Below are 23,551 nucleotides of genomic sequence, written 5' to 3' on the forward strand. Positions count from 1 at the left end.
CCGGGGAACAGCTACGGGTGGCGAGCCGCTTGCAGGGCCGCGGGAGGCAAGCAGCGGCCGTTGGTAGGCGTGACCGCGCCAATCTCGCGGGAGCGGCGGTTGGGCGGGCCGTTGTCCCCGCGGGCGGGGCGAGTTGCTAAGGAAATGACTGCCCGCAGCGCCGCGCTGTGCCGCGCCGCGCCGGCCGGGCGGGGTCTGGAGCGGCGCCGTTTCCGCTTCCGCTCCCTCTCTGCTCCCGTCCCGTTACCGCCTCCTGGCCGGCCTCGCGCCTTTCACCGGCACCTTGTGTCGGCCGTGCAGCCGGGCCCGCTCCTGCCACGCGCGCGCCCCCGGGGCTCCGGCTCCGGCACGGGTCGCGCCCCGCTTGCCTGCCCCTGAGGTCGCCGGCCAGCCGCCGCCATGGGTGCCTACCTCTCCCAGCCCAACACGGTGAAGTGCTCCGGGGACGGGGTCGGCGCCTCGCGGCTGCCGCTGCCCTACGGCTTCTCCGCCATGCAAGGCTGGCGCGTCTCCATGGAGGTGAGGCGGGAGAGGCCCAGAGGCGGGCCGCTGCAGGGCGGGAACCTGACGGAGAAAGGGAGCGGGGGGATGGGGTCATCCCCGGGGAAGGGTCCGTATCGGGAGCCTGCAGCTGCAGCTGCGGCGGCAGTTTGACGGGCGGCAGCGAGAGTGGGCCCGGGGCCGAGAGGGAACTGCCGGTGCCTGGGGACCGTGTGCCGGTGGCCAGTTTGGTGGCGAGATCTCGGCCATGTGGGGAGAGGCACCTTCCGCCCACTGACCGCCCTCTCCCCGTGCCTTCGCGCCATCCTCTCCTGCCAGCCCAGCCCTCCAGGCTCATAAACGGTGTGAGGTGTAGTGTGGGAGTGAGGATGAAAAGAGGGACTATTTATTCATTTACTTTTGCGAGGACGAGGAGAATAGATGGGCATGACTACTTTTTTTTTTTCCTCTTAAATATGTGCTGTGAGAGGCCTCTTTGGACGAGGAGTTTGACAGTGAAAGGAAGCCTGGGCAAGCAGTCTGTTTCAAATTCTTAAACACCTAGTTGCTTGGCTCTGGGCACCGAATGTTAATTTCAGAGGCTCGACCTGACCTCCAGGAATTGTCAGTCGTTTTATTCTCTTCAGGGCCTTTTACGACCTTTGGAAAACTTCAGTTGTGTCGATCGGTATCATTCCTTTTTTATTATGCTTGATATTTTTTCCTCGGGATTTTTCTAAAACTTAATCCGCAATTGTCATTTGCCTGTGCTTGTTGTGGTTTATAGTTTCCTTGATTTGTGATCATTCCATCATAACCTATAAAGAACTTAACCTATAAAGAATTGATTTTTCTTTCCTAGAAAATTTTTTTCTGGATAAAAGGGAAAGGTGGGAAATTTCTGGATAAAAAGAAGTAGAATTGGGCAAAATGGATGTGAAACTACAAGGGAGAACAGGGAAAACCGTGCAGGAAGGAAAGGGAGAAAGACATGTGTAAGACATGTCTTTGTGAAGAGTGTTGTGAGATCTAGGCAGAAGGGCCAGGGAAATGCTGTAATTATTTCTGGGATTAAGGGTTTATCTACTTACTCCGTGGGCTTCAGGTAACAGCCTAATACTACTGTCTCCCTTGGGAATTTCTTCAAATCCCTCGCTCCTCCCTGTGGTTAGCTCTGGAATGACAGTATAAACTTACATGGTTTGTTCTCAAGACTCAAATTTTATACCCACAGCTGACTTTAAACAGTTCTGTCATTAGGTATAACATTTGAAGAATGAGGGGAATCCTATAGTTCATCGCATCTAGTTTGGCTCCCGCATTTTATAGCTGGGAAATTGAGGCCCAGAAAGGTTAGGACACTTGTGCCTTGGTGGAAAGAATCTGTGGGATGAAGTTGTTCGAGACACTTACTGGACACTGTTATCATAGTGTGTCAACCTGAAGTATAGCATTCATATTTCAGTGGGGTGCTCAGTATTGAGCTTACTGGGTGCTTGGTAAATATAATTGAGTGTTAGAAATATCTGGATTTAGCTTCAAAAGAAAAACCTTAATGTAAGGCTGGGGTTTGGGTTAGTTGCTAGTTTGGAGAGTCCATTTCTATGGCATTTTCTATAAATATTGTAAGATTTGAGGTGACTCATCTCACAGTAAGGCTTTTCCTTCAGGTTTCTCATTCTTTATTTTCTACTTCTCTGCTATGGTTTTTCTAGGGTTGTTTTTTTGTTTTGTTTTGTTTTGTTTTTGGGTACCCTTCTTTCTAGTTTTCTTTACTAACTTGAGTTGCTTGGATATTTAGTTTTCCAAGTTGTTTGCCCGGTGAGTCTGTTCTGTTTGCTTCTCTGCAGGGTATTTCCCTTTATTTTTGGTTTCTCCTTTGGTAATTAGAAAATGACTTTTTTCATCAGCAGCTGTTTGGTTTGTAGAGATCTTGTTAGACTATTCCTTAGATCCTAATCTTCCTTCTGAGAGGTAACCAGTTTGGGTTTTAAAATCTTCCTCTTATGCTGTTTCTCAGTTTACCTTTGTCTGAATGGTTATCTTTAATCAAATCCTCTTGAAGTCCTGCTTGGGATCCTTTTCTGCTGCATCAGTACTTTCCCTTCTGGCTTTGTTTCCTTTCTCTCCAAAGTATAACTTAGTTTCTTTGCTATGGCAAGAAAATAACTATGACTTGTAGGCTCTTGAGTGAATCTTATCTTTTCAGAAAGTGTACACACCTGTTCCTCTTAACCTTTAGGGCTCAATCCCACCTATTCATTAAGTCTGTTGACCTTATTTGCTTGGTCCTAATGATTCCTTTGAGGTAAGTTTATGCCAATACACATTACAGAGGTTGCTAAAATCCTAATGGATGCAGAGATTCAGCCTTAGAGAGTACTATTTTACCCCTTCTCTTGAGGCAAGGATGGCAACTATCAATAGCTGGCATTTTATACTTTCTGCCTCTCTCCAGCCCCTCTTGCTGTGGAACCAGGGTGTTTTGAGGAGGGGTAAACAAAATACCACAGTTGATGTTCCCTTCCCTTCTTCCTTCTCCATGGTTTGGAGGGACCCTCAAGCTGGTTGAGGTATGTATTTTGTGGGTTAACAGGTAGGTTGTGGAAGGGTGCCTGAGAAATACATATGGAAAGGCTTTGAGTTTTTGGTGGCTAATGAGAAGTCCAATCTGAAAATGGTTTTAGTTGATGTCTTAAAGGGACATGGGTACTTTTAGTTTTGGGTTATGAGATTCTCTGGAAGTGACAAAACAGCTTTCTTTGGGGAGTTAGGATTTTTTTTTTTTTAATTCTATGAATTATATTTGCCTTCTTTAAAAAGCAGGATCAATAGCAAGAGTATACTTTTGAGTAGGCTAGCTGTTTACTGCCATATAGAAGCTGGCTTATCCGTGGTCATAGAGGTTCATCTAGAATTGAATGTAGATAATGTTAAGCAGAAAATTCTTAAGATACCTACATGACAATTTCAATCATTATGTTAATGGAGCAAAATATAAAATGGGATACTACAAGCATTGTGTGGGGTTCCACTTAAGAGAGGGTGTCTGAAGGCTGAAGAGCATTTATTGTCCGATCCTCAGATTAATGCCTCATCTCTATATCTTAAAGCACTTTTTACTTACTGAACCAGATCAGAATTCCTTTGTCTAGGATGCAGTTAAGCAACTTCTATAAAAGGGCATTCTTTTCATTTGATAAGCATGCAGTACCTAGTCACAATTCAGAGATAGTATGAAATGATACCAAATGTATATCCATGAATATGGAGAAATTGTTTTCTATTATGCTATTCCTTTATAAGTTCTTAAGCAACTGGAAGTTAAAATCAAAATTTATTCCTTAAGATTTCAAGAATATTTTACATAAATTATTTCTATTGCCCAATCCTATAGCAGATGTTACTACTACTTCTCCTCCCCAACCCTCTATTGGGTTATCATCTTGGAATTGTACTTTGAGAGGTAAGGTAAGGAACTGTACTTTGAATTTGAGTATAGAAGTTTAACAGATCTGGTTAGTGGTTCTTGCCATTGTAAGCTGTTTTTAAAATTATGCTGTCTGAAAGCATAAATCTTTAGAACTAATCTTAAAGCATCGCTGATATATAATGACATGCTTTAAACTGAGTACTGATTTCAGTGGAGTTGTTTTCTGTTTCCCTTTAGATCCTGTTCAAAGATGGAGTCTATCAACTTTTAATTATATGTAGTACCTAAAAATGTATATACAGATTTCTTACTAAACAATTTTATTGAGATATAGTTCATATACCGTATCCATTTAAAGCATACATTTCAGTGGTTAATATATTCACAGAGTTGTACAACCATCACCACTATTGATTTTAGAACAGCTTTATCACTCAAGAAGAAAACTTGTAACCATTACCAGTCACTCCCTATCTCCCCTCCTCTAACACCTTGCAACCACCAATTTATATTTTATCTCTATGGATTTACCTATTTTTAACATTTCATAAAAATGGAATTATAAAAATGTCACCTTTTATGTCTGCCTTTTACTAAACAATATTTCCTCTTTTTTTTTTTAAGATTTTATTTATTAGAGAGCGAGCAAGCGAGCACGACAGGGTAGGAGGGTAGAGGGAGGAGAAGCAGATGTCCTGCTGAGCAGGGAGCCCGACATGGGGTTCAATCCCAGGACTCCAAGATCATGACCTATACGGAAGGCAGAGGCTTAACTGACTGAGCCACCCAGGCACCCCTCTAAACAATATTTCTAAGAGTCATTCATGTTGTAGCATGAATTCTTTTTGATGGCCAAATAATATTCCATTTTATGGATATTTTGTTTATCCATTCATCAGTTAATGGATATTTAGATTTCCACATTTTGGCCATGATGAATAATGATGCTAAGAACATACATTTATAAATTTTTATGTGGAAATAAGCTTTTACTTCTCTTGACTATATTGTAGGAGTGGAATTGCTGGGTCATATAGTAACTCCATGTTTAACATTTTGAGGAGCTGCCTAACTGTTTTCCAAAGTGGTCACACCATTTTGCATTTTTACCAGCAATATGTGAGGGTGTCAGTTTCTCTAAGCCTCCCTACACTTGTTATCTTTTTATTATAACCCTTTTAGTGGGTGTGAAATGGTATCTCATTGTGGTTTTGATTGTATTTCCCTGGTAGCTTATGATGTTTGAGCATCTTTTCTTGTGTTAATTGCCACTTACAGATCTTTGGAGAAATGTCTGTTTAGATCTTTTGTCTGTTTGTGTTGGGTTGTCTTTTTTTTTTTTTATTGAGATGTAAGAGTTCTTTATATATTTTGGATACAAGTCCTTTATCAGATAGGATTTGCAAATATTTTCCCCTATTCTTTGGGGTGCCTTTTTGCTTTCTTGTTAGTGTCCTTTGAAGCACAAACATTTTTAATTTTGATGAAGTCCAGTTTCTCTATTAAGAGTTTTATAGTTTTAGCTCTTATATCCATTGTGGGTTAATTTTTGTGAATGGTGTAAGGAAGAGATCCAATTTCTCAGTTTTGCATGTGGATATCTACTTGTCCCAGCACCATTTGTTAAAAAGCCTATTCTTTTCCCTCACTGAATTATCTTGGTATCATTGTTAAGATCATTTGACTATAAATAATGAGGGTTTATTTCTGGACTCATTCCATTCCATTGATCTGTATACTTTTGGCCATGCCAGTACCACACTGTCTTGATGACCATTAGCTTTGTGGTAAGTTTTGGAAGTTAGGAAGTGTGAGTTTTCCAACTTTGTTCTTTTTCTTTTTTTCTTTTCTGGGTCCCTTGCATTTCCATATGAATTTGGGATCAGCTTGTCAATTTCTGTGCAAAAGACACTTGGAATTTTGATAGGGATTGTGCTGAATCTGTAGATCCAGTTGAGTGTTGCTATCTTTAACAATATTAAGTCTGTAGTTTTGGTATCAGGATAATATTGGCCTCAGAATCAGTTGGGAAATGTTGCTTCCTCTTCTATACATTGGAAGAGTTTGTGAAGAATTGGTGTTATTCTTTTAAAAATATTTGGTAAAATTTACCAGTGAAGCCATCAGACTGGGCTTTTCTTTGTGGGAGGTTTTGTGTGTGTGTGTGTGTTTTAATTATTTTATGTTAAGTTGTGGTAAAATATATATAACATAAAATCTACCATCTTCACCATTTTAAAATGTACAGTTCAGTACTGTTAAGTACATTCACACTGTTGGGCGACCAATTGCCAGAAGTATTTTCATCTTGCAAAATTGAAACTATCCCAGTTAAACAGCTCCCCATTCCGCCTGCCCTCTGCCCCCGGCCCCTGGAAACCATTCTACTTCCTGTTTCTATGAATTTGACTACCCTAGGTACTTCATAGAAAGACACATTTGTCATTTTGTGACTGACTTCTTTCACTTAGCATAATATCCTCAAGGTTCATCCATGTTATAGCATGTATCAGAATTTCCTTCCTTTTTAAGGCTGAATAGTATCCATTGTATCAATATACCACATTTTGTTTACCCATTCATCTGTTGATGGACACTTAGGTTGTTTCTTCCTTTTGTGTATTGTGGATAAAGTTGCTGTGAACATGGGTATAAAAATATATCTTCAAGACCCTGCTGCTAAGTCCGAGACTAAGGTGTCTGCTGAGGGCCCACTTTCTGGTTCATAGATGTCTGCCTTCTAGCTCTATCTTCAAGGCAAGGGAGCTTTTTGGGGTCTCTTTTGTAAGGGCATAATCTCATTCATGACCTAATTACCACCCAAACACCCACCTTCAAATAGTATCATGTTGGGGATTACATTTTTTTTTTTTTTACACTTCCAGGCGTGGATTTTTATTTTCACAAAGAGACAACAATGCCTTCCCACATACAAGTATTTACAAAACCCAACTGATTGACCAAGCTAGAACCTGTGTTTTTTCCAGTTCTCAACATAGTTGGGAACATGGAAACATTAGTACCCACACAATTCCCAGAAATGGAATTTATCTACCAAACAGTGTAGATTACCTAATAAAAGTGCACTTACCTGCATAACTCAGTCTAAAAACCTCAGTGATACAAATCTCATGGCCAAGGTTTCATTAATCTATTTGGGGATTACATTTCAACATATGGATTTTGGGAAACACAAAATACTCTATAGCATTGAAGTAATATATGCATGTAATTTTAAAAGATAGTAATACATGACTTTTTAAAACCAAAAATGTAGTTCCCTTCCCAACTACCTTCAAACTTTTTGTCTTGGTTTGTAAAGATTTAGATAAATTTATGTATATAAATGTAAATGGTTGATCATCCAGTAACACAGGAACATTTGTGGTTGTATTTATAACCTTAGGAGATTGACATCAGGCAGGATAACGAGGATTTTATTAATACAGATCCATTGGTTGCCTAGAAGATCAGAAGGTTCTGTATGATACATGATTTTAAGTAAGGCAAAGCCTAAGGGCCCTGACTCAGGTGACCTGTGTATTCTGAGTCATCTCCTTCAGACTGTCAGCTGTTATTGTGTTATGATACATCTTTAGGTTTAGGGTAGGAAATGAAGGGGGAGGCATCCATGAGGTATTTGTCCTGAGGCAGCTGGGAACTCACCATCATAAATAAACATGGAAGTCCTACTATGTTGCAGAACATAGTTTTAGGCCTCAAAGCTGTGAAGAAATTTAAGACGGTCTTTGCTTTTGAGCTGGTTTACAATATAGTTTTGGACCTAAGACTCTCTTTTCCCCCACAGAATGCTGGATAACAATACAAGATAGTATATACTGAGTAACCATATTATTGGTAAAGACAGTAAATATTAATAGTTTAGAGAGAGGAATGATCATAGAGTATTGGTGTGATTGAGAAAGATCTCTTGGAGGTGGTGAGACTAACTGGACCTTAAGGAGAGAGTATAAATGGGGACAAAAGGAGAGGAGGAAAGTGGAAGGAGAAGAAGAAAAATATGGAGGGAGGGATAGGAGGAAAGACTTTGAGGCTTGCTTACTACTTCGCGCGGTACGGTGGTCAGTGTCAAGAGTGGAGTAGTTTATTTGGGGGAATGGTATGAAAATTAAGAGATCAGGTTATAGAAATGGGTAGGAATGATGATTGAATGCTTAAATTGCCTGTAAATTGTGCGGAATTAATCTTATATCCAGTAGAATCCATCAAAGCTTTTAGCAATAAAGTGTTATGTTAGGAAGGATAATCTGGCATCTGAATGTATGTAGGCTGGATTACAAGGGCAGAGAGTAGAAGCAGGAAGGAGATAAAATGCTATTAAGAGTAAAGTAATCCAGGGCGCCTGGGTGGCTCAGTTGGTTAAGCGACTGCCTTCGGCTCAGGTCATGATCCTGGAGTCCCTGGATCGAGTCCCGCATCGGGCTCCCTGCTCGGCAGGGAGTCTGCTTCTCCCTCTGACCCTCCCCCCTCTCATGTACTCGCTCTCTCTCATTCTCTCTCTCTCAGATAAATAAATAAAATCTTAAAAAAAAAAAAAAGAGTAAAGTAATCCAAGGACAAAGTTATAAAGGAAAACTTAGTAGGATTTGGTGATTGGATGGTAGAAGAGAGCCAGGAAGTCAAGGTGGACTGGTATTAAGTATTGGCTAGGAAAGTTAAGATTCCATGAACAGAAATAAGACCTGTACGGAAGTTCTGATTTTTTTGAAGACTGCTGAGGTTCTGTTTATATATGTTAAGTTTGAAGTGAAGGGACATCCTATAGAAACAGGCAGTTGGAACATCACAGAACCAAAGAGAACTTTCAAGAAAGCTGACATGGTTTTCACTATTTAATTATGTACAGTATTTGGGAAAAAATGAAGCCTGCAAAATGACTATTTGGGTTGCTATTATGGTTATTGCCTGCTCTGCGAAGTAAGATCTTGAAGGAAAATGTTTTGAGATTAGAAGTTTAAGAGGAAATACAAATCTAAGAAGGGAGGAAATAATTTTAACCAGTTTCCAATAAATGGTTTAGTATAGGCTTCACTGAATTAAAAGAAGAGGAGAAACAATGCTTTAGAGGCAGAAGTGGAGAGGTTAGGTAAAGCTGTAGAGAAATTTTGAGGTAGAATAGAGATGATGAGGTAGTTCTTGAAATATGACCTTGATCTAAGTAAAGCAAGAGGTTAGCTCATCTGCTAAGAGTGAAAGAAGAGCATTGAGAGGGCTCCTGGGTGGCTCAGTTGTTGGGTGTCTGCCTTTGGCTCAGGTGGGATCGAGCCCCTCATCGGGCTCCCTGCTCTGCGGGAAGCCTGCTTCTCCCTCTCCCACTCCCCCTGCTTGTGTTCCCTCTCTCGCTGTGTCTCTCTCTGTCAAAAAATAAATAAAATCTTTAAAAAAAAAAAAAAAGGCATTGAGAACTTGAACAGTGTGGGAAAGGTTTGTGACTGACTGTGGTTACTATATTTAAGCGTCAGTGCAGAACATGTGAAAAAAAAATGCTGAATGGAATTAGGGTGCACAATCAACATGATTTTATGACTAGCAATACTTAGTGACTCTGATTCAGGGGTAAAGAAAGCAGTTGGTCGGGTTATACAAGGTTGGATGAGTTTTTCTAGATTGCTAAGAGACAGTGTTGAAATACTTGGCTCTGGCTCAGAAAGGTCAGAGAGAAAGAAAAGCAAGGGTAAAGGTAGGGAGGCTCTGAACAGAGATGCAAAGGGGGAAACTAAAGTACTTAGAGAAGGTAGAACAGTTCCAAGTGATAAAATAGATCCAGATCCAGAGCCTTACCAGGAAGTGGAAGAGAAGGTAATGTGGAGTAGTTCTAGGAACTGAGACCTCAAGGTATAAGATGAATCTTTATGGTAGGCATTCCTCTTTGAGAGTAAGAATAGAGAAGAAAAATGTGAGGTAGGTGCTGAATTTCAGAACAGAATATTTATTATTAAATTCCAGTTTAAAAGGAGTTTTACATATTTTGCAACTATTGCATCACAGTTCTGTGATAAGGGTAACTAAGGTAGCTATTCTTATTCCATATTATAGAAGAGAAAATGGAGGCACACCAAGAAATAGCTGGCCAGAAATCCTGCAGTATATCGTAGCATGGCCACTTTAGGACAGTTCATAGGTTCATTTTGTCATCCTTATCATTCAAACCAGAACAATATGGCATATTGTACAAAAATTTTTAAAGTTAAAAAATAGAAAATAATTGTTATCCAACTCTTACTCTCCACCCAGACTTCTAGCATATATATACACTATATAGAGGTGCTTTTTATTTTTTTCTCCTTTTATCACTTATATTGTGAACACATTTCCAAATGAACACATTCATTTTTTTTTTACTTTTTATTTTTTTAAAGATTTTATTTATTTGAGAGAGGCGGGGGTGGGGGGCATGAGCAGGGGCAAGGGCAGAGGGAGAGGGAGAAACAGATTCCCCACTGAGCAGGGAGCCTCGATCCCAGGACCTTGAGGACCCTAAGATCATGACCTGAGCTAAAGGCAGATGTTTAACTGACTGAGCCACCCCCCACATATTCATTTCTAATAGCTGCATTCTATTGGAGGGATGTACCACTTGTAATCTAATTTCTTCATGGAAATTTGGATGTTCATAATTGTTTTTTATTATAAATAATGCTATAGTGAACATTCTTATACGTATCCTTGTACCGTTGTCTTTCTTTGTACCTTTGTACTACTTTCATAAAATAAACTTTTGGAAGTCCAATTAGTAGATCAAAGGGCATGCACATTTGAAATTTTTATACATATTACCAAATTGTGCTCCAGGAAGGCTATACTAATTTATATTCTTGTTGGTCAGGCTATGAGAATGTGTTTTTACTTCACTCTTATTATCACTAGTTATTATTAATCTTTTTCATTATTCTAATTTGCACAAAAGGATATTTCCTTGTTTTTAATATTCATTTCTTTGATTGCTCTTTTTTCATATGTTCATATGAAGCTAGATCTGCTTCACATGCTTTTGTGAGGAACACAAAAAAAGATGATTTGAGTATCGATGTGGGTTCAAAAGAGATGGTATGGCTGTGATTTAGAGTGGCATATTGCAGGGCAGAGAATGATTGACCTGTTCCACTGGGAAGGAGTGGACAAGTAGACTGCTCTTCCCTCCCCTATCAAAAAGTGGAATTAGTTGGACCAATTTCTCAAATTTTAGTTTTACACTGAGTCTTTTAAAAATATCTAATTTAGGGGCGCCTGGGTGGCTCAGTTGTTAAGCATCTGCCTTCGGCTCAGGTCATGATCTCAGGGTCCTGGGATTGAGCCCCACATCGGGCTCCCTGCTCAGCGGGAAGCCTGCTTCTCCCTCTCCCACTCCCCCTGCTTGTGTTCCCTCTCTCGCTGTGTCTCTCTCTGTCAAATAAATAAATAAAATCTTTTAAAAAAATCTAATTTACTTTTGGAAAAAATAAACATTCCAATGGCTCATCTTGCTCCCATCCCTCTGTACCCTCCTGCTCCCCCTACAGTTAACTGCTTTTCTTTAGTTTTCTGTGTATCCATGTAGTATTACAGTGTGAAAAGACAAATATCTATTCCTGTGCTCCCTCTTCTTACACAAAAGCAGCTTACTAAATATGTCATTCTGTACTTTGCTTTCCTTCTGCACTTTGCTTTCCTTATTTAACAAAATATCTTGGAGCTCTTCCATGGATTTTTTTTTTTTTTTTTTTTTTTTTTTTAAGGAGAGCAATACTTGTGGAACTCCAGAATTCATTAAAACAATTTTAATTTGTTACTTAAATGAGTACAAACAGAACTGGGCATAAATTCCATGCCAACAAACCACACTACAAAATTAACAGAATTAAAGCCAACATTAATATGACACAACTGTTTTGTTGATACTAATTAGATACAGCATGACTTAGGTAGTGACTGCTGAGGTACAGTTGCTTATGGCCTTAGCAAGCCTGTATCACACTGTGTCCCATGCCGATTCAGTTCTCCCGCCACTTTTCTGTAATCCAACTCAGTCCTGTTCTACCTTTCCTTTATTCCATAGCACCATCATCTTTCTATAGGAGTTATATCATCATGCTATATGATTTAACTATTTATTATGTTTATTGTGTATATTCCTTGTGAGCATGTAAGTTTTTTTTATGAAGCGCAGGTCTTCATTTTATTCACTGATATTACCAAACACCCAGAACTGATCCTGGAACATAATGGATACTCAGATATTTGGTGAAGGAATAACAAATGAATTCTTAGGCACATTAAAGTCTGAGAACCACTGGTGGAGGATGCTGAGGCAATAGATAGTCATAAAGGCAGGCCAAAAGGTGCAGAAAGAGCGGAGCGTTGGTGGTATAGTGGTTAGCATAGCTGCCTTCCAAAAGGTGCAGAAAGAGGAGAGGTAGGTCCAGTAAGGTCAACTAACCCTGGCTCTGAGGGAAGGGAGGCCAGTGTGGCTGGTGGTGGAGTGATTGGAAGAGGGAGAAGATGACCTTTGGTCTCTGGTGCTCTCCGGGTCCTGGGGATGAGGCTTAGAGGCGGTTGTTGACAGCTTTGTTAGATAGGCCATTGAGGGCCTTTCATGCAGCCCATTAGATTCTGGGACACTTTCTCCGGGAATCAATGAGAGGGAAATACAAAATAGTTATTTTTCCGTTCTCTTGTTTACTACCTTAAAATTGCTTTTATTTTCTAGATTTGTATAATGAAAGCATAGTCTTATTGCAGGGACAACAGAAGAACCACTGCACTGATTTCCTAAGTATTGATACAGCTAGAAAAGTTTAAATGCCTGAAAGAGGAAGGAGAACCATTAACTTTCACAAAGATAATCAATCAAAGTAAATAGCTGATTATATTCTTTTTGTCTGTAGAAAGTACCTGACAGGGAGGTGGGGTTGTGTTCTAAGATGGGGCAGAGTAAGCTGCAGCACACTCTCACCTAGGTTCAACATCTTGGCTTGAATTATGGCACAGCCTGGAATATTTGTTTGGGGTGGCAGAGTTTTATTATTAGAAGAATTTGATCAAGCCCAGCCTTGAAACCGCAATGTTGTTGCAGCAGGACCATTGCAGACTTCTCTTCAGGTGTGCTAATGCCATCAGCAATGAATGATATCTTATTTCCAGCTGGGGGTAGGAGGTGGGAAGGCTGATTACATGGGGCATTGTAAATTCCAGTTAACAAATACTAAACACAGTGTAGTTTAATAACATTATTTGTTGGGAAGATTCTTTTGTAAATATATCCTCTGCCTAGCCTGAGGGTAACTTATTGAGTGAGTTAAACTTTGAGAGAAGAGGGGAATAATTTGTTTGTTAGATGGTGCTTTGGGGAAGTGGTGGTATAAGTGTATATAGTTCTACAAATTTTAGTCCTTTCACTTACGTTGTTTTAGGATTCTCCTAGAAACTTGTCAGGCTGGTAATGCCCTCAGGTCTCTCTTTGCTATCTTCCCTAACATTTTTTTCCTTGAAGTTCACTGATTCATAGAATGAGTCTGGAAGTGACTTTAAAGATCCTTTATTCTGGTTCTTCCCATAGTTGCCACAAATCCAAAAGGTCAGGTCTAGAGTTCCAACAGCCAAACATTCTGCCATCTGGACTGAGATCTCCTAGGCTGAGGCTGCTAGACTGCAGAGGTAGTGACCTGATTCATCTCTCTCCCTTCCACCCTCCCCCCTTCCTTTCCTCCCCTACTTCCCTCCCTTGGCCCCTTTCCTTTCTCTCTCCCCTGTACTACTTTTCTTATTTTATCATCCCATTTTCCTTTCTTATTTCTAGGCCATGTAGGTCAGCCAGGGAAGGGTTAGTGAGGTTAAGGCGTGAAGGCGATCCTCACGACCTCAGGTGCACAAGGAAGAACATCCTTTGACCTTCAGAAATGCTAATTATGCTCTCTTTTTCCTAGGATGCTCACAACTGTATTCCTGAGCTGGACAGTGAGACAGCCATGTTTTCTGTCTATGATGGACATGGAGGTAACTTTAGCGGATCATATTGGTGACATTCTTGAACTCCAGTTCCAGACTTTAGGGGGCAAGAACAGGTCCTTTGTTCTTTTCCTTTCCAAGGTTCTGGTCCTAAGATATCATTTCCTTCCCAGTGCTGTTTTCTCTGTTTTGCCATTCTACCTTCCTAACAGGATATTGTATTGGTTTATAATCTCACCAGGTCTTGTTTTAATCCAAAAAGCCTCTTCCTGTATTAGAATTTATTTTTTTTCCACTGAGAACTAAGTATACAGGTGAGAAAAGCAAAAAAGGTATATTAATTTAGCACTGCGAAAGTTGATGGTGAAATCTATTTTGTGGATCAGAACTTCCTAAACAATTATCTTTCAGATAGGTTTCAGTTGTATAAAATAGTTATTTCCTCGACCCTTGGGGTTCACTCCAGTAAGGCATATAAATATTATTTCACTTTATATGTGGGAAGCAGTGCTCTGGGTGACCTTACTTTTCTTCTAGGGGAGGAAGTTGCCTTGTACTGTGCCAAATATCTTCCTGATATCATCAAAGATCAGAAGGCCTACAAAGAAGGCAAGCTACAAAAGGTCTGTCTTTTCGTAATGCTCCTTCTCTACTTCTGTAGGCTTTCCCTTGTTTTCTAGTCCTTGGCTTTTTCTGTCTTGTTGCCAGTAAGCTGCTGCTTATTGCATTTCTTAAAGAATTCTATTTCCACTTGGATGTTTTTAGAGCTGCTTCATTAATCTCAGGTCTCTGAACTGTTTTTTATTTATATGAGAGTGTCTCCTTGTATGGTGGATCACACTGTAATTTGCATGCCATCTTTGTACCCAGGTTGTATATAGGCAATTCATGTTGTACCCACTGTACTTTTTCAACTTGCCTCATACTATTTGGCTTATATACAGGCATTAGAAGATGCCTTCTTGGCTATTGATGCCAAACTGACCACTGAGGAAGTCATTAAGGAGCTGGCACAGATTGCAGGGCGACCCACCGAGGATGAGGATGAAAAAGAAAAAGTAGCTGATGAAGATGATGGTGAGTGTGGCATCCCTTGTTTGAGAGGAAATCAGCATTTTATTTTATTATTTATTTTATTAATTAATTAATTTATTTGAAAGAGAGAGAGATAGTGAGCAGGAACACAAGCAGGGGGAGTGGGAGAGGGAGAAGCAGGCTTCCCGCTGAGCAGGAAGCCTGATGCGGGGCTCGATCCCAGGACCCTGGGACCATGACCTGAGCCAAAGGCAGCCGCTTCACGACTGAGCCACCCAGGCGCCCCAGAAATCAGCATTTTAAAGAACTCTTCTTTAATATATATTATGTGTCAATTCTAAGAGAGGATGACTTCTTAGGGACTTGGGGAGTCCTCACATTAAAGAACCCTATGTTCTCCTATACTACATGAGGTTATGAAAGGAGAAAGAATTAACCTTTGTACCTAGTGTCCATAGTTGTAAGCATTTTTTTATATATTATCTATTGTCATTGTGATGGGGTCTCTCTGGTTCCTGTTAATGTTTATGTGACCTTTTTTTTTTAAGACTTGGAACTGTCATTAAGCCTGGGCTATAGGCCTAAAACTAGCATTGTGGGCTTCCTGGGTCCTTAGCCATAATGAGGTTTCCAACTTATCAATCAAAAATGAGAGGTGATAAAAGAACTAGTATTCCTTTGACTAAGAATAGGGTGAAAGACCAAGACCAAAGGAAGTCTATGCAGCAGGTATTACTCGAGAAGGAAGCAAAGGGGTGTTCTGAGACTTGATAGGAAGCTTGATAGGAGCCTTAGGAGTGGGCGGTGGTGGGGAAGTTGAAATTCTACCTGCAAGGGTTGTGGAAGTGGGAAGGGGGGCTGATCCCATGAAGAGTCTGGGGTGGGGGTGCTGATTCAGCCTCTTCCCTGCAGTGGACAATGAGGAGGCTGCACTGCTGCATGAAGAGGCCACCATGACTATTGAAGAGCTGCTGACACGCTACGGGCAGAACTGTCACAAGGGTGCTCCCCACAGCAAATCTGGAGCTGGGACAGGCGAGGAACCAGGGTCCCAGGGTCTCAACGGGGAGGCAGGACCTGAGGACCCATCTAGGGAAGCTTCTTCAGAGGAAAATGGTCCCACAGCCAAGGCCCACACAGGCCTTTCCTCCAACTCAGAACGTGGGACTGAGGCAGGCCAAGGTGGTGAGCCTGGCACTCCCACTGGTGAGGCTGGGCCTTCCTGCTCTTCAGCCTCTGACAAGCTGCCTCGAGTTGCTAAGTCCAAGTTCTTTGAGGACAGTGAGGATGAGTCAGATGAGGCAGAGGAGGAAGAGGAAGACAGTGAGGTAAGGGCTTGTGGGAGCAGACAGATGCTGAGTCTGCAGAGAGGGCCTGTTTGGTCAACATGCATAGCTGTTGGCTCTTTTCCTTCTATTTTTTTTTTAAAGTAATTTCTACACCCAACACGGGGCTTGAACTCAAGACTCCAAGATCAAGAGTCGCATGCTGTCCCGACTAAGCCAACCAGATACCCCGCCTTCTTCTATTTTTAGATCAGCCCCCAAGACCTACTATATTCCAAGGTTTTCTTGAATTCATTATTTTCACCAACATAGGAACCATTAGCCTTCGAACCTCTTCCTTTGTTGGTACTATAACAAATAGATCTAGTTCTAGCCTTTCAGAGTCTTTCTCCCAGAGGGAGAACAAGAAGGTGGTGGTTGTTACTTTGGATATTTGGGTATCTCCTCTGGGCCACTTATTTTCTGGCTGTGTTGCCTGGAAGGATAGTAGTTATACCCATCTAGCCTTCTCCCCTCCCCTAGATTTTTCTATCATGATCATATAGTTGTATCTTTCAGTGCTCTCAGAATCTGTGTTCAGTCAGGGCCTCTTGGTTCTGAGTATGAGTTGGGGGGAGGGGGGCAGGGGGTCATCCCAGTCTCAGCAGCCTGGGATCATCCCTCTGGCAGGAATGCAGTGAGGAAGAGGATGGCTACAGCAGCGAAGAGGCAGAGAATGAGGAGGATGAAGATGACACTGAGGAGGCTGAAGAGGACGAGGAAGAAGAGGAGATGATGGTACCGGGCATGGAAGGCAAGGAGGAGGTATGTAGGGAAGGAGCAGTGAGTCTGGAAAAGCCAAGAGGCACATGTGATTCCCTGATTGTGATTTGGGGACAGGGAATCTCCTTGCTGCCTTAGTACTGAAGTCCTGGTTATGGGGGCATTTATGCTACAAGGGGAACTAGGTCTTTAGGATACAGTTAGCGCAGAATAGAAAGAGAGCATGCTCTAGTCTTTGGAAAGATTAAATCCATGCCTCTCCTGTTAAAGCTCTTTTGGTGGTCCCAGTGAGAGAGAAAGCGTAAGCAAATGGTCAGGGGAGCACCAATGAGGAGCTTATGTCCGGAAGCTCCCATGATGCTCCCTTTCTTCCTCTTAAGCCTGGCTCTGACAGTGGTACAACAGCGGTGGTGGCTCTGATACGAGGGAAGCAGCTGATTGTAGCCAATGCAGGAGACTCTCGTTGTGTGGTGTCGGAGGCTGGCAAAGCTTTGGACATGTCCTATGACCACAAACCGGAGGATGAAGTGGAGCTAGCACGCATCAAGAATGCTGGTGGCAAGGTCACCATGGATGGGCGAGTCAACGGGGGCCTCAACCTCTCCAGAGCCATTGGTAAGTGCTAGGAAAGTGTGGGGAAGACTTCTGGGGTCTTATTCTCTCTTCCAGACTACCTGGTAGCAAACTTTAATCTTAATAGGCCCTTGTACCTTTTTCCAAGTCCTTTGGTATCTATGACCTTTGTCTGTAAAATATGTCCATGAGATAGGTAAGATAGCTGTCATTTTTGGATGATTAAAAAAGGTAGTGACCTACCTAAGGTTTAGCAACCTGAAGATAGGGCTGAAACTAGGAAAACCAGAACTCAGTTTTCCATTCACTTAGATTATGGAACTTTGTAAAGAAGGGAAATGAATGGCAAGGCTCGACCAGCCTCGAGCACAAGTCTTTGCAGAGTGCTTAAAATACTCTTCAACCATTCCTTTACTTCAGGAGACCACTTCTACAAGAGAAATAAGAACTTGCCACCTGAGGAACAGATGATATCAGCCCTTCCTGACATCAAGGTGCTGACTCTCACTGACGACCACGAATTCATGGTCATTGCCTGTGATGGCATATGGTGAGCACCAGTGGAATGCCCTAAAATTCCCTTTTTTATTGCAGCATTACTTGTAGGGTTCTGAGCTGGTTTGGCTTTTTCATCCCTCTAATGGCTGCATTCAGTACTTTTCTCAAACTGCTAGGATTAGAGCCTAGGCAGACATCTTGGTGTCAAAACCCCCAAGCCTAAGGCAGAGCAAAGGACAGTCTCCATAGGTGTTTGCATTGGTCCTGGGGGCTATCACCTCTCTCTACATTCCTCTCTTTTGCCTTGGTGGGACTAAAGAAGAGTATTGTTTTTGACCTCAGGAATGTGATGAGCAGCCAGGAAGTTATAGACTTTATTCAATCAAAAATCAGCCAGCGTGATGAAAATGGGGAGCTTCGGTTATTGTCATCCATCGTGGAAGAGGTGAGTGCTTGGGTAGAGGAGAGAGGGCATCTGGTTTGCATAGCCAAGGTTTTGTCTTTTGACCTGAGCTAAGACCAGAGCTGGGAAGTGTCAGTAATTACTGATAGATGCCAAACCTGACTAGAAAGTTCCATTTCCTTCATTTCCCTGCCTTATTCTCATGCCTTATGCACTAGCAAGCGGGCTGTTCTGTGACGTCTGTTGCCTATTCCCCTCCTTCTGCCACTGTCTCAGCAGGGTCAGCCCTCTTCTGGGAGTTTAGGTTCCTAGGAAGGTGTTCAAACCCTGAAGCTGAGCTACCTACCTTGTCCCTTTTGTAGCTGCTGGATCAGTGCCTGGCACCAGACACTTCTGGGGACGGTACAGGGTGTGACAACATGACCTGCATCATCATTTGCTTCAAGCCCCGAAACACAGCAGAGCTTCAGCCAGAGAGTGGCAAGCGGAAACTGGAGGAGGTGCTCTCTTCTGAGGGGGCTGAAGAAAATGGCAACAGTGACAATAAGAAGAAGGCCAAGCGGGACTAATGGTTGTCCAGACCCCTGCCCACCTAGACTGTTTTCTGAGCCCTCTGGACCTGAGACTGAGTTTTGTCTTTTTCCTTTAGCCTTAGCAGTGGTTGTGAGGTGTGCAGGGGGAGCTGGGTGGCTTTACTCAGCCCATTCCAAAGAGGGCTCTCCCTCCACACAGCAGCCTGGGAGCCTCTGCTGTCTTCCCCAGCCTCCTCCTTGCTCCTTGGGGCTCATCACCGGTTCTGTGCCTGTGCTCTGTTGTGTTGGAGGGAAGACTGGCGGTTCTGGTTTTTACTCTGTGAACTTTATTTAAGGACATTCTTTTTTATTGGCGGCTCCATGGCCCCCAGCCGCTTGCACCCGCTCTCTGTTGTACACTTTCAATCAACACTTTTTCAGACTAAAGGCCAAAACCTAATTGTGCCAATGGTGTCCTTTTTTCATAATGCTGTCCTGTCCGGCCCCCCGAGAATTCTCTGGCCCCAGACTTGACCTCTTTGGTGGCGCCTACCAAGCCCCTCAGCGCACTTGTGTGCGTGTATGTGTGCGTGCGTGCGTGTGTGCGCGCGTGCGCGCGCTCGCCATGCATGTGTAGGGCAGAGGGGGCCCAGGTATTGCAGTTCCCCGAGCTGCTGGGCAACGTGGCCCAGCGTCGCGGCTCATCCTCCCCCCTCCCCCTCCGGGATCAGGAATAGTTTCCTAGTTCCTCTAGGTAGGGGTAAGGACCAGCTGGGCGGCTCCTAAGACTGAAAGCAGGGCCAGGCCTTCTCCTGCCCTCCTCACCCGCCTGGTTTCTGTCTAATCTCTGATTGGCTCGCCCGCTTCCTTTCGTCACAATCACTTCCTGGTCACGCTCTGGACGTTTTCGCCGCTTTTGCTTTCCCCAGACTACGCGTCCCGTGTGGCTCTGCGGCAGCGGAAGCGGAAGCGAGGACGGAGGTACCAGCTGGTCTCCGTAGGGGGGGGTAGGGGGCTCCATGAATGGACGCGGCGGCGGCGGCGGCGGGAGCGGCCTGAGCTGGGCGCCGGGGCCAGGGCCGGGGGCTGCCCGGGGCCCGCGCCGCTGCATGGAGGCGGCCCGCGGGCCCTGAGAGGAAGGGCGGGCGGGCAGGCCGGATTAGGAGGGGCGGGGCCGGGCGGCCACAGGCCGGAGGCGCGTCGGGCTGGAGCCGGTCACGATGCCCCGAAGGAAGCAGAGCCACCCGCAGCCCGTGAAATGCGAGGGGGTCAAAGGTCAGGGGTCAGGGGCCGCGAGGGGGGAGGAGCGGGGGTGGGGTCAGTGGAGTGGGTTCAGGTCGGGGTGGAGGGGGACTCCTGAGGGATGGGGTGGGCGATCCGGACTCCTAGCTTCCTACCGAGGTACTAAGGGAACCCGAGAGGGTCTGCGAGTTCGGGAAGTACGGGCTGCGAGGGCTAGCTCCCGGGGTGCGGATGATGGGCACGGTTCCTGAGGGAGAATCTACAAGCCCCCTCCCCTCTTCAGTGGATACCGAAGACTCCCTCGACGAAGGACCCGGGGCCCTGGTATTGGAGAGTGATTTGCTACTAGGCCAGGATCTGGAGTTTGAAGAGGAAGAGGAAGAGGAAGAGGAGGAAGGTGACGGCAACAGCGACCAGCTCATGGGCTTCGAGAGAGACTCTGAAGGTGGGTTTGAGGGACTTGATCAAGGATTAGTGGCCACTGGAACCTCAGCCCTTCAGGAGGCGGGTTAGGGTTTAGTGCCAGTGAGCAAAACACGAAACAGTGCCACAACCTAGGGATGATTTTATTTAGATTTGAGCTAGATTTTTTCACTTGCCTAATGGTCCAATGAGCTCCATCACTTTGTTGAGGTGAAGTTCTGGGGCCTGGTCCGAAGGTGGTATGAACAGGACAGTGGATGAATCACATGGAGCAACTGGTTAAAAGTTAATGCCCTTTTAATAACCTTGTTCTCCTGCCTAGCACATTCCTTATGTGAAGTTTAAGAGGTTCAGGGAAACAATTTCTAATTCAAATTAAGTTATGCCTAATCTAACTACCCTTTCACCTGCAGCATAAACCCTTTCCTATTGAGGTTTTGGTCCCTCCCCCCAAGTATTCTTGCACATTCCTTTTCCCTGTCAATCAAAACATCACCCCATCCTAATTTGCTGCACCACCTACCAACTTACGCTACCTATACAAAGGATGTTTTTGAAAATCATTGAGGGAATCCATGTAAAAGAAAATACGTCTTTTAGGCACATTACTTTGTATCCACTTCACTCCAGATTTTGCCTCACTCTTGACATAGTTTTTATTTTCTAATCAGCTCTGTACTAAAAAGGACCTTACTAACATAGAGCTTAGAATAAGGTCTCAGGCCTCTGCCTTGTGTATTTTTACTTAACTTTCTTATCCCAAGAATCAGCTAATTACATTATTGGTTCATTTAAGCCTGTGGTCCACTGTGAGCCTTTGATCTTTTTCCATGCAGTGGAATTAGGTACAGCTGTCATCACTAGGTTAGTACAGACTCAGAAGCAGATAATTCATACTGAATTTTTAGGATCACTGAAGTGAAGGGTGGAGCCAAGCAAGGGGAGGGGAGATACCACTAAGCGACTTTGGAGCCTGGTCCTACCCCATGTTGATGTCTCTTCTCATGTCTGTCTTACCAGGAGACTCTCTGGGGGCCAGGCCTGGGCTTCCCTACGGGCTGAGTGATGACGAGTCTGGGGGCGGCCGGCCACTAAGTGCCGAGAGTGAAGTTGAGGAACCAGCCAGGGGTCCAGGGGAGGCCAGGGGTGAGAGGCCAGGCCCAGCCTGCCAGCTGTGTGGGGGGCCGACAGGTGAGGGGCCGTGTTGTGGGGCAGGAGGGCCGGGTGGGGGGCCCCCGCTGCCCCCACGGCTACTATACTCATGCCGCCTCTGCGCCTTCGTGTCCCACTACTCGAGCCACCTGAAGCGGCACATGCAGACACACAGCGGGGAGAAGCCGTTCCGCTGTGGCCGCTGCCCCTACGCCTCAGCCCAGCTCGTCAACCTGACGCGACATACCCGCACCCACACTGGCGAGAAGCCCTACCGCTGTCCCCACTGCCCCTTTGCCTGCAGCAGCCTGGGCAACCTGAGGCGGCATCAGCGCACCCACGCGGGGCCCCCCACTCCTCCCTGCCCGACCTGTGGCTTCCGCTGCTGCGCTCCACGTCCCACCCGGCCTCCCAGTCCCACAGAGCAGGAGGGGGCGGTGCCCCGGCGACCTGAAGGTAAAAAGCCAGAACCCAAAAGAACCTGGGCCGTGGGTGGGTGGCCCTAGGGATACTTGGATTCATAGCTCAGGTCTCACTGTCCCCACAGATGCTCTGCTGCTTCCGGACTTGAGCCTCCATGTGCCACCAGGTGGTGCCAGTTTCCTGCCGGACTGTGGGCAGCTGCGGGGTGACGGGGAGGGCCTCTGTGGGACTGGATCAGAACCACTGCCAGAGCTGCTGTTCCCTTGGACCTGCCGCAACTGTGGACAGGAGCTGGAGGAGGGGGAGGGTAGCCGGCTGGGAGCCGCCATGTGTGGGCGCTGCATGCGAGGAGAGGCCGGAGGGGGTGCCAGTGGGGGGCCCCAGGGCCCCAGTGACAAAGGCTTTGCCTGTAGCCTCTGCCCCTTTGCCACTCACTATCCCAACCACCTGGCCCGGCACATGAAGACACACAGTGGCGAGAAGCCCTTTCGCTGCGCCCGCTGTCCCTATGCCTCTGCTCATCTGGATAACCTGAAACGGCACCAGCGCGTCCACACAGGAGAGAAGCCCTACAAGTGCCCCCTCTGCCCCTATGCCTGTGGCAACCTGGCCAACCTCAAGCGTCATGGTCGCATCCACTCTGGGGACAAACCTTTTCGGTGTAGCCTTTGCAACTACAGCTGCAATCAGAGCATGAACCTCAAACGCCACATGCTGCGGCACACAGGCGAGAAGCCCTTCCGCTGTGCCACCTGCGCCTACACCACGGGCCACTGGGACAACTACAAACGCCACCAGAAGGTGCACGGCCATGGTGGGGCAGGAGGGCCTGGCCTCTCGGCCTCCGAGGGCTGGGCCCCACCTCACAGCCCCTCCTCTGTGTTGAGCTCTCGGGGCCCGACAGCTTTGAGTGCTGCTGGTAGCCGGGCTCTCCACACGGACTCGCCCTGAACCAGGTCCTTCTCCCTCAGGGCCCTGTGGATTAGCCCTGCCTCTCCTGTACCTTTTATACGGATGGACCGAAAGCCACCTTCTACTTCCTCCCCCGCTGGCCAGGGGCTCCACAGACTAACCTAGGCGCTATATGGACCAGCCCAAACCCCATGGGCGAGGGGCCCATATGGACCAGGGGGCCTTCCTTGACTGAGGCACTTCATGAGCTCAGTGAGAAGGGCCCTGCATTCACCTCCACTGCTCCCAGGGGCAGTAGAGGAACTGGCTGGGGGATTGCCCAGCCTCCCACCTGTTTATTTAACTTATTTCAGTGCTTTATAATAAAGGAAACACTAACAAAGCCATGTCTATGCTGAGTTGGCAGTGGCAAGCACAGCTCCACCTCACCCTTAGCACAGCAGTCTGTGCTGTGATGGGGGGGAGCCGGGGC

At 45.1% G+C, this 23,551-nt stretch overlaps 2 protein-coding genes across 5 annotated transcripts; both read left to right on the top strand.

Moving 5' to 3' along the window:
* The first annotated feature begins 217 nt into the window (after nt 1-217).
* On the top strand, nt 218-19,387 carry PPM1G (protein phosphatase, Mg2+/Mn2+ dependent 1G). 2 transcript variants are annotated; one of them, XM_081797035.1, is made up of 11 exons: nt 218-519; nt 2,939-3,053; nt 13,837-13,906; nt 14,396-14,481; nt 14,803-14,935; nt 15,806-16,221; nt 16,849-16,983; nt 17,322-17,556; nt 17,935-18,064; nt 18,355-18,457; nt 18,778-19,387. In XM_081797035.1, exons 2-11 carry the CDS (start codon nt 2,997-2,999, stop codon nt 18,982-18,984), a joined length of 1,572 nt encoding a protein of 523 aa, XP_081653161.1. In that variant the 5' UTR covers nt 218-519; nt 2,939-2,996; the 3' UTR covers nt 18,985-19,387. The 2 variants fall into 2 exon arrangements, with proteins under 2 accessions (XP_081653161.1, XP_006750186.1); XM_006750123.3 differs by lacking the exon at nt 2,939-3,053.
* A 272-nt stretch (nt 19,388-19,659) lies between these two features.
* Nucleotides 19,660-23,461, top strand: ZNF513 (zinc finger protein 513). 3 transcript variants are annotated; one of them, XM_031021403.2, is made up of 4 exons: nt 19,660-19,908; nt 20,453-20,614; nt 21,613-22,200; nt 22,292-23,461. In XM_031021403.2, the coding sequence occupies exons 2-4, from the start codon at nt 20,590-20,592 to the stop codon at nt 23,116-23,118; spliced, it is 1,440 nt and encodes a 479-aa protein (XP_030877263.1). In that variant the 5' UTR covers nt 19,660-19,908; nt 20,453-20,589; the 3' UTR covers nt 23,119-23,461. The 3 variants fall into 3 exon arrangements, with proteins under 3 accessions (XP_030877263.1, XP_006750192.1, XP_030877262.1); XM_006750129.3 differs by lacking the exon at nt 19,660-19,908 and adding an exon at nt 19,964-20,202; XM_031021402.2 differs by lacking the exon at nt 19,660-19,908 and adding an exon at nt 20,253-20,328.
* Nucleotides 23,462-23,551: the final 90 nt, after the last annotated feature.

The sequence above is a fragment of the Leptonychotes weddellii genome, chromosome 10 (genome assembly GCF_054177405.1).
Source record: "Leptonychotes weddellii isolate Sample4059 chromosome 10, ASM5417740v2, whole genome shotgun sequence".
Lineage (NCBI taxonomy): Eukaryota > Metazoa > Chordata > Mammalia > Carnivora > Phocidae > Leptonychotes > Leptonychotes weddellii.

Bases quoted from the DNA above. Each gene is read 5' to 3' on its own strand.
- PPM1G (XM_006750123.3), top strand. From the start codon at position 400: ATGGGTGCCTACCTCTCCCAGCCCAACACGGTGAAGTGCTCCGGGGAC. The intron at 17,557-17,934 runs GTAAGTGCTAGG...CCTTTACTTCAG, and splicing joins CAACCTCTCCAGAGCCATTG to GAGACCACTTCTACAAGAGA. The intron at 18,065-18,354 runs GTGAGCACCAGT...TTTTGACCTCAG, and splicing joins ATTGCCTGTGATGGCATATG to GAATGTGATGAGCAGCCAGG.
- ZNF513 (XM_006750129.3), top strand. From the start codon at position 20,148: ATGCCCCGAAGGAAGCAGAGCCACCCGCAGCCCGTGAAATGCGAGGGG. The intron at 20,203-20,452 runs GTCAGGGGTCAG...TCCCCTCTTCAG, and splicing joins GAAATGCGAGGGGGTCAAAG to TGGATACCGAAGACTCCCTC. The intron at 22,201-22,291 runs GTAAAAAGCCAG...CTGTCCCCACAG, and splicing joins GGTGCCCCGGCGACCTGAAG to ATGCTCTGCTGCTTCCGGAC.